This window comes from Aethalodelphis obliquidens, unplaced genomic scaffold (assembly GCF_003676395.1).
Source record: "Aethalodelphis obliquidens isolate GAN/ISIS:26980383/991018 unplaced genomic scaffold, ASM367639v1 scaffold43, whole genome shotgun sequence".
NCBI classification, from domain to species: Eukaryota; Metazoa; Chordata; class Mammalia; order Artiodactyla; family Delphinidae; genus Aethalodelphis; species Aethalodelphis obliquidens.
The window spans coordinates 13,577,990-13,587,613 of NW_020837987.1; the positions used below are offsets into that span (position 1 = coordinate 13,577,990).

Below are 9,624 nucleotides of genomic sequence, written 5' to 3' on the forward strand. Positions count from 1 at the left end.
GGAAAGGGTTTAGGCTGTGCTTCAAGACCAGGTGAACCCATGAGAACCCTCTTCAGATAGTCACTCAAAGTTCCATTATTCTTTTCTCAGAGACCATCCTGGGGCCATCAGAAACCAAGTGTTTCTCAATCTGGAACTTTCTGGAAATCTGACACTGCTGTGCTTTCCTCAGGTGTATTTCCCGCCTTTTCTAGCCACCTCCCCTCCCACCGGCTTTAACTAATCGTCAGGCAATATAAATCTGACTAGCACCCAGTGACGTCATACCAGCTTTTTCATTGGATTGGCTATTCTGTCAGAGAGCTGTAGCCATATTCGGCTCCACAGATTTCCTCGTGGCCTTCTTCATTTGCCCCTCAGATACCCTCCCAGCACAGGTCAGGGGTCTGTAGCCGACTTTCCCCAAGAGTTGAGACTTTATTGAGGGGACTAGCTGCGTAGGTCACAGGTCGAGTGTCCTAGCCAGAGACCAAGAGGTTTGCCGCCTTTATTTAAAAGTCCCTCATGCCTCCTCGGTGCTGGCACATGCAAGTGACGTCAGGGGCTCTGCGGCGTCTGATTGGCTTGCTGGGGGACGCACCGTCGAGGTAGAAGACTCCTCTGGCGGTTGCTTCCAGTCCCTCTCTTGGAGTTTGAGGCCGCCTGGCTCCGGCTCTAGATCCTGGGTTCGGGGCTCGGGGTCGAGGGCCGCAGGCCGTGGCAGCCCCCAGCGTGCTCCTCCTGCTGCAGCCGCCGCAGCGGCCGGGCCCAGTGCGGCCTCCAGGGCAGCGCGAGGCCATGGCGGTCGAGGACGAGGCGCGCGGGGTCGGGGCCGGCGGCCGCGCTGCCCAGCAGCAGGTAGTGGGTGGCGGGCCGCAGGCGCAAGCAGCCACAGGCCAGGTCGGCGCGGGGCACCCAGGCGTCCTGGCCGCCGCGGCGCACAGGCCACGCCGGCTGCTTGTATACAGCCAGGACGCGCACGGCCAGCCGCTGCCACGCCGGGCCCGCCGCCTCGGACGCCAGCACCTGCGCACGGAGCACTGCGGGGAGGGGAGATGTCAGGCCTGGGCGGTGGGGAGGCTCCGGGTCCCGTGGGGTCAGTCCTGGTGGGGAGGGGCCCGGGGCCCGGGACCCGAGAGTGGGCTTCCGGGATCGCATCAGTAGGGAGAGACCTTGAACCTTTGAGGGTGAGAGGTCTGGGGGTCTGGCTGTGTGCTGTGAGGAGTGAGATCTTTCTGGGGAGATGGGTCAAAGCAAGGAGAGTGGGGCTTATGGAGCGATAGGTTGGGTCACAGGATTGTGATTGGGAAGGCGGGGGAGGTGGGGGTTACTCTGGAGAGGGAGGCCAGACAGGGCGAGGAACCCAGGGGCCTACCAGGAATATGCCAGATGGGGTGCTTTGGGGGTCATATTAGAAGCAGTGGGTACAGGGATTACTTAAAGGGTTAGAGGTCCCAGGAGGACCCTGCAGTGGGTGGGGCTGGGAACAAGGCCCAAGAGGCAAGTCCAGATCTCTAATGCCAAGGGGTCAGAAGGTATTAGGAGCAGACAGAGCCCTTGGAAAACAGGGGTATTGCCATGGGAGGGATCTGCATTTAGGATTAATTTGGGGGCCAGAAGGAGATCAGTCCTTGGAAGCTGAGGGTCGAGGTCATACTAGTGGTGATTCAGAGACGTGTCCTCTCTGAGGGGGTGAGGTGAGACGTGTTGGGAGCAGGACTCTGGCAGACAAGCTGGGTCTTTGGGGCAGAAGATCCCTGTGGGAGGTGGGGGGAGAAGCCTCCACCTTTGAAGTTCAAGGACACTAGTGGGCAGATGCTGAGCCTCAGGGAGGAGAGGTCTGGGATCCTATACCATTGAGGGAAGTAACTGGGACTGGGCTGAACTCATTGTCCAAGAGAGCCTGCAGCCACAGGCCCTGGGGTCGGGGGCTGGTGTGGACTGGTGGATTAGGGAACTGTGGGGTGAGTCTGTGGGAGTGGGGCTCCGATATCTCAGACCCTGATAGGAGGCAGGGGGTCTGAGACAGACAAGACGGTGCAAGGATCCCTTCCATTCAACCAGTTGCCCTTTCTCCTTCCATCCTCAGGAGGCCACCTCCCTCCCTCAGAGACGTCAGGCTGAAGGAGATCGTGAAACTCTGCAAGGCCAATAACATGGGGAGAGAGGAGACCTAGGACGGTAGGGAGCGCCCCCTCCCCACCGCCCCTTCTGCCCATTGTCTGCTGTCCTGTTAGGTTCTAGATCAGGAAAGGCCCTGTAGAGTCCAACACCCCTTCCCATTTAAGCTGAGGAAACTGAAGGCCAGAGAAGGGGGTGGCTTGCAGCAGATCAGAGCCCCTGCTGGCCCTTTTCCTCCCCAGCACTCACCGTACTCCTGCTGGCAGTACCTCCGAAGGCTCATGTGTACCCTGGTGTCCGAGATATTGCAGTAGTTTTGACACTGAGGGTCTGGGAAGGGTCAGGCTGCAGTGGGCTCCTGAGGCCTGGACTACAGCGTTCTGCCCCTGCCCATCCCCTGCATTTCATCTTGACGGACAGCTGGGGTGCCTGAACCCTTGGGGACTGGGCTCGGTGGAACACCCCTGGATCCCCACCTGGAGGCCCAGTCAGCCCATCCCTGATCCCTCTTGCTGCCAGGGGTTTCTAGGCCAGCCAGTCTTACCCGAGCTGTAAGCATGAGGGGTTGTAGCAAGGGTGGTGGTTGCCTCTGGAATTCCTGTGAAAGAGCAGAGGAGAGACAGGGCCTTAGTGCCTCCCACGCGCAGCCTGCTCCCCCCGAGGAAGCAGGCTTCCAGACCCCAAATGTCTATTCCCCTGAGGCCCAAGAGTGGAAGCACACTTCGCCTTTCTCCCCCAGGACCTGGAGTCCTGGTCCCTGGCCACTTTCTTAAGACTCAGAAGCCCAGGTCCCCAGCCCCTTCCTCCCTCAGACCCAGGTATCCAGGCTCCCACCCTCTTCGTCCCCAAGATGGAGGAGACTGGACTTTCAGTCTTCACCTCCCTAAGGACTCAGAGTCCGGCCTCCACTCTCTAGCTTCCGTCTCCTACGGAGCAGGTCCTCACAACACCTGCCCCCTGGAGATCTGGGATGTCTCCTTCCCACCCCCCTTCAGACTTGGGCCCTGTCCCTCAGGACTCACGCTGGCAGGGCATCCTTGGGGAGCGGCTCTGCTGGTAGCCAGGACCGCAGCGGCTGCATGTCAGGCCAGTGACCCCTAACTTGCAGGAGCACTGCCCACTGGTCTGGTTGCAGGTACCACCTGTTGCCCCGATAGGATGGCACTGGCAGGCTACATGAGGAGAGGAGCTGGGGATGTGCAGTGCAGGCTCCCAGCCTCTTCCTCCCCAAGGACTGAGGAGACTGGAATTCCCTGGCCACTCCTCCTCAGACCCAGGATCCAGGCCCCCAGCCCCCCCCCCCCCAGACCCAGGATCCAGGCCCCCGGCCCCTCCCCCCTCAGACCCAGGATCCAGGCCCCCGGCCCCTCCCCCCTCAGACCTGCCTGCCTCCTTTCCCTCTAGGCTGGGCTTCAGGCTGCACTCACCCCTGCAGGCCTTGCGGCTGTTGATAGGCTGGCTAGGGTCCCTCCAGAACCCCGGCTGGCAGTAGTGGCAGTGCCGCCCGGCTGTGTGGTGGCGGCACCGCTCACAAACACCCCCACTCCGGCCGCCCGACAGCCTGAACAGCTCAGAGTTGAACCTACAGCGTCGGGCGTGCTGGTTGCAGGAACAGGCTAGGAACAGGATGGAGTAAGGGCACATCAGGCCCGGCTCTCTGTTCCCCTTTCCCAGCTTTCTCCCCACTGCCCTCAGGAAAGAGACTGCCTGGGGGTCCCTAGGTAAGTGTGGGTCCTAGAAGCTCTTCGTTGTCATCCTTAAAATGGGTGCACTGGACTGGAGCTGCATGAGCCCGAGAGGAGTGGTGAATGTGCTGGATGTCTGTGTAAAACCAGGGGGTGTAAAGAAGAGTGGCGGCTCTGGGCCTAGGCTGTGGAATCAGACCCCCGCGTGTAAGTGTCTCACTGTTTCCGTGGGCAAGTGACGACTCCTTTCTGTAGCTCAGTCTCCTTTGCTGTAAAATGGCATTTATAGTGTCTACTTCATGATGTTGAAATGCAACCACCTACGTAAACGGTGCTTACTTAACTCCGTACCCGACACAGAGCACGCCCTTGCCCCTTTAGCACGTCCACGTGCCAGGCGCCGTGTGCTGAGTGCTTGGCATGTTTCCTTCTCACAGCAGCTCTGTGAGACTGGGGCTGTCATCATCCCTATTTTATGGATGTGAGCACTGAGGCAGAGAGGCGAGGTCATCTGCCCAAAGAAACTCAGCTGAGGGGTGGTCAGAGGCAGGATTGCAGCCCAGGCGCCCTCCAGTGCTTCTCATACAGCTCACATGAGGCCCACTTACCATGTACATCTTGCTGGGGAGTGTTGATCGGATTTTCAAAAGCAGCGGCTCTCAAACCTTACCGCTTATCCAGATTACGGGGGAAATGTTTCAAAAGAGCAACACAGATGCCAGGGCCCATCCCAGGGCTTCTGTGGGTCCAGGGGCCTGTATGTCTAGCAAGCATCCCAAAGTGAGATGCCGATGCAGGGAGTTCATGGACCACTCTTTGGAGAGATGAAAGGAGTTTTTGACTCCAAGAGGTTTGAGAGGCCTGTGAGATGCCGATGCGGGGAGTTCATGGACCACTCTTTGGAGATATGTAAGGAGTTTTTGACCCCAAGAGGTTTGAGAGGCCTGGACTGGCAGGGCCCCAAGGAGTAGCGGGAAGGTCAGGGAGCTGGGACAGCTGTGTGTTCTTGGGAAAATGACTCCCCCTCTCTGAGCCTCAGTGTCCTCCCATCCAGTGGGGATCTCAGTTCCTCTCTCAAGGGATTTTGTAGGCATTAGGGATGGCAGCACTCTTGAGATTATCAATCAGTAGAGTTGGGCTTTGGATTCTATAAAGCCCACAGCTCCGCCACAGGAGTTAGTCTCATCCTGTCTGCCCAGACCCTTCTCCATCACAACACTGTTGGTCTGTTACCCAGGTTCGGAGGGTCGGCTGCCCAGCTCAGCCTGAGGGGATGTGGTGATCCACAGAAGGACAGCCTCCCCAGCTCCCAGGCCCTGTCCTCCCCCAGGATGGACCCCACCCCACCCTTAGGCCACGTGATTCTCCCCTCCCTCACTCCCCTGTAGGGGCATCAGATCTTACTGGTAGGAATGGGCCAACTGGACAGAGGCCTGGGATGATGAGAACAGTGGGTCAAAGGGGACCCAAGTGTGATGAGAACAGAGTGGGGAGCAGAGGACAGCTGGGATGGTCTGTAAGTTAGTCCACTCGACATTGCAGGAAGACGTAGAGGGGGAGAGGGGCAAAGGATGTGCGAGGTGGAGACCAGGAGCGAGAGAATGGAGGGTGTGTGTGTGTGTGTGTGTGTGTGTGTGTGTGTGTGTGTGTGTGTGGTGTGTATCTATCCATGGAGTGGAGTTAGCAAGGCCATGTAACACACTCAGACTCTAGCAAGGCTGCAGGCTGGAGGTGGGATGAGGAGGGCTGTCTCTGAGGAGGGCTGTCTCTGAGGAGAGCCGCTGGAGGGATGGGGAAGCGCCCAGACTCAGGCCCAGTCTGGAAGCCCTGAGGATGGGGGAGGGCATTGAGTGGGGCCTGGGGAGCTCTGGTCCAGCTGGAAGGCTGGTGGATGGCCCAGCCTCTCGGAAGACTTCTCTGAGTCCAGTCCCAGCACTGCCCCTTGCTGACAGTGAGACGTAGAGCAAGTGACACGTCCCCTTGGGCCTCACCCTCCTCGTATGGGCAATGGTAACATTGGCGGAATCAGGTAACTCTTCCTCCGTGCCAGGTCCTGTATCAGGCTTTATTCTAAGGACTTTATTTTAATGTATTGAATTTTCACTACAGCCTGTAAAGGAAGGGCTGTTGCTACCCTCACATTACAGGTGAGCCAATGGAGGCAAAGAGAGGTTTGGTCATTTGTTGGGGGTCACACAGCCAGGAAGCAGAGAAGCTGGGATTTGAGCCCAGGCAGTCTGGCTGGCTGCTGAGGCCATGCCCGTGTCTGCTGCCCGAGAACATCTAGTGTGACAGCACATAAAGGTGGCTGGCAAGGACAAGCTAAGACCCTTGGGCTTCTGCTCCTGAGCTCAGATCCCAGCCATGTCATTGCGCAAGGGACTTCCCAGCTCTAGCCTCAGTCTCCTCATCTGTAAAATGGGCCTGATGCAATACCTGCCCTGCACATAGTAGTTGCTGGATAAATATGTGTCTAATGAATAAATCCTTACCCCCTGTGGTTGATTTGATGATTCCGAAAATGTCCAGTTGCCCTGTTTTCCTACAGCCACTCAGTAAATACCACCTGAGCACCTGCGCCAAGCCAGGCCCTGGGCTGGGAGCTCAGGAAATGTTATCCATGTCACCATCACCGTGATCAAGTGTCAGGGAGACGCTGGAGCCCCCTAATGGGCATGTAAGCAGCTGGAAGTCTGGGGACAGCACAGGTGGTGGGGAGGGAGTGGGCGGAAGCGAAGAGGGGGACTGGCTGGAGGACAGTATGGGGAGAAGCAAGGGGCATGCAGCTCTGGGGAGGGGGAGAACATCCTGCCCCTCAGGGAGAAGGGCCCAGCTGCTGGAGCCCTGTGGCCAGCTGGTGGGTCAGGGTGGGCCCAGGACTCACGCAGGCAAGGGTGAGGGTGCCGGGGCGTGGCAGGCCGCCAGGGCCAGTCGCGGTGGGATGGGCGGCAGCTCTCACACCCTGGGCCGGTGGTGTGGTGGCGGCAGCGGCAGCGGGGCGGCCGGTCACGGGCAGCACAGTGGGCTGCGTGGCCATGGCACTGGCAGCGGCCTCTCACTCCTGCTGCTGCCAGCCCTGCCTGGCCCCCGAGCTCCACACGGAGGTGACTGGCCACCACCCTGGCCTTAGGGCCTAGTGGGGCTTGGAAGGTCACCGTCTCGGGGCCTCCCAAGGCCCCCGGCCAGGCGGGTCTGCGCCACAGTGATCTCCAGGGCCCTCCGGTGGCCCAGGCGGCAGACAGGACCAGGGCTGGGGGTCCTGGGGTGCAGAAGCGCAGGCTGACGGACGTCAGGAGGAAGGGGCCACCCAAAGCCAGGGTCAGACTGCCATTGCAGGTGGCCCGGGGGCCGAGATCCGCCCCCGGGGAGGGGATGCAAGCCTGGGGACAGGAGGCAGCCATGCTGGCCAGCTGGGTCACTGGTGGGAGACAGAAGCGGGGGCGGCCCCCTGGATGGTAGCATGGGTCTGCGCTGGCCTGGCTCAGGAGGAGCAAGAGGGCAAAGGTCACTGGCATGGTTCTGGCGGAGGCAAGTACCTGGAGAGGAGACGAGTGTCTGGGCAGGGGGCCTCAGGCCGCCCTCGGGGGTCAGCCTCCAGCCCGCTCCCCAGGCTCCCTGAGGAACCCCAGCATTCCACCCCCAGCCCTGCCCCAGACCCCTCCCGGCTGCTTCTGAGCGAGGAAAATAGTTCCATCTGGGGAGAATTACTGTTTACATAACCCAAAGGGGAAAGAACGCAAGCAAAATCGAGCATTTTGCCTGAACTAATCCGTAGCTTAACACCCCAGAGCTATCCGTCAGTGTCGAGGGGCAGGGGGCCCTGGGGAGAGGGCAGGGAGCGGGGACAGATGGGGAAACCCAAAGAGGGGGCAAGGGGGAGAAAGGAGGAGCCGGGTGGGCAGGGGAGGGGGAGTTAGAGAAAGATGAAGACTTAGTGGCAAAGAAATGGAGAAAGGGGCCGACAGAGGCACAGACGGCAAAGACAGAGTCGCGGGGGCAGAGGTGAGTGAAGGGCAAGGGCCAGGCAGGGAGAAGGAACTGCGAGGAGAGAGGACGGACACAAGGGGAGACCAGGAGGCAACCAGAGTCCACAGGGTGGGGGGCAACGGGTCCCAGGGAGCCTGGGGGCTGAGACAGACAGGTGGGCAGGGGGCTCAGAGACACCTGGGAAGCAGGAGGAGCACAGGCAGGCCCGCAGGCCTGACGGGGGAGGCGGAAGGGGGCGGGGAGCAGAAGCAGGAGGCCAGGCCCATGGGGATTGGGATCAGAGTGGAGGCCCTTTCCCACGTGGGGCCCTAACCGTGTTCTCCACGCCCAGGGCACGGAGGGGGATTATCACCAAACAACCCAAACAACCAGGCCTCCCTGCCACCCAGCCCTAGCCTCCACCCGCTCTTAACCCTTTCTCACCCAGGTTCAAAGCCCCAAGAGCTGTGCTGAGGAACCCGATGGGGACGGGGATGCCTGGGGGCTGGAAGCCTGGGCTGGGAGGGCAGACCCCTGGTTTCACCTTGGGGCTCGCGATGGGAGGACCCTGTGCTTGCATTTCTGATAACCTCTGCCCTCCCCACCCTCCACTGCCATCCTAGGCCTCAGGGTCCGGCAATCAGAGCCCCCGCATTCCCCTCCAGTCCTAAGGTCCCCAGAGCAGAAGGGGGAACAGATGTCGGGGGTGGCGGGTACTAAAGGAGGAGAGGAGACAGGGCAGGGCCAGATGCTAGGGCGTCCGCAGGGACCAGCAGTCCAGAGCCGGGGGTGGCAGGATCGAGGATGGACCCGGAGCGGAAATGCGCGCCCACCCCCCCCCCCGCCCCCCCCCCCACCCCGGGCTGGCAGCCCCTGATGAGGAGCCCACTCGGGTCTGGGGGCCTTGGAGCCCTTCTGGGCCCCACTGTCCAGGCCCCTGGCTCTGAATCTGGACCCGGGTTTGTGCCCCAGCTGGGAGTTGAAGAGGTAGCAGTGGGTGCGGGTGGGTCCCGTTCTCCCAGCCTGATTTCACAGCCCGCAGCGTTCCCACCGCAGTCGCCTGGTGCGGAGGCCGCCTCCCCCGCCCCAGACGACGGGCGTGGCCCTCCGCACCTCCCGAGGAGGAGCCTGGCGCCATTTTGAGCTCTTGTGCCGGGCGTTTGCCCCCGATCCCCGGCACCGGCCTTGTTAAGGGGCTTGCCCCATCTCCCACCTCCTCTCTTGCCTGGGCGGTTCACGGGGTACCGCTTTCTGGCCCCTAGTACCCCGGGCAACCGGCTGCGTCCCACGGTGTTCCTGGGGGATCCAGACGCCACCGCCTGCCACTGGGGAGCCCAGATGTCCGGCCCCCAGTCCCTGCCCCTCTGGAGACTGTAGCCCACCCTGGCCCCCACTTTAAGGAGCAGAATCTAGCCGTGTACCCACCAGGTCCAGGGTCAGGCCTCTTGCCTGGGCAGTGTGGGGTTCCACCTGGGACCCAGGCCCTTTCCCCGGCTTCTTTTGCACACACCCCACCCTTCACCCCTGTCGTTGTCCAAACCTGTGCCCTGGAAGAGACTGTCCTCTGCAGTCAGCCGCTCACGGCCCTTCCCTCCCGCAGGAGCTTGGCGGCCAGCGTGGGCTCTCGGGAGTGAGTGCAGAGTGGCTGTTCTCAGCCCCCGGGCTAGTAGGGGTTCTGGGCGGGAGCTCAGAGCAGAGCCTAAGAATCCAACACCACCCCGCCCCAGTCCCCTCGCCAAGGCAGCCACGCTCTCCCCGCAGGGACCCCGGGCAGCCACGCCACCCGGCGCTGTGTGGGACATGAGCGCCGTTGTCCCCCAGAGGCCCGCAGCTGGACAGCCCCGAGCAGGCTGGCCCAGAGGGCTCAAGGCAG

At 61.3% G+C, this 9,624-nt stretch overlaps 1 protein-coding gene across 5 annotated transcripts; it reads right to left on the reverse strand.

Moving 5' to 3' along the window:
• Window positions 1-392: 392 nt before the first annotated feature.
• Window positions 393-9,410, reverse strand: NTN5 (netrin 5). 5 transcript variants are annotated; one of them, XM_027080084.1, is made up of 7 exons: window positions 8,977-9,410; window positions 6,670-7,321; window positions 3,528-3,716; window positions 3,123-3,272; window positions 2,645-2,698; window positions 2,350-2,430; window positions 393-1,019 (listed from the first exon to the last, which is right to left on the reverse strand). In XM_027080084.1, exons 2-7 carry the CDS (start codon window positions 7,298-7,300, stop codon window positions 655-657), a joined length of 1,470 nt encoding a protein of 489 aa, XP_026935885.1. In that variant the 5' UTR covers window positions 7,301-7,321; window positions 8,977-9,410; the 3' UTR covers window positions 393-654. The 5 variants fall into 5 exon arrangements, with proteins under 5 accessions (XP_026935885.1, XP_026935886.1, XP_026935883.1 ...); XM_027080085.1 differs by having other exon boundaries at window positions 9,292-9,404; XM_027080082.1 differs by having other exon boundaries at window positions 6,670-9,410.
• Between the last annotated feature and the right edge of the window lie 214 nt (window positions 9,411-9,624).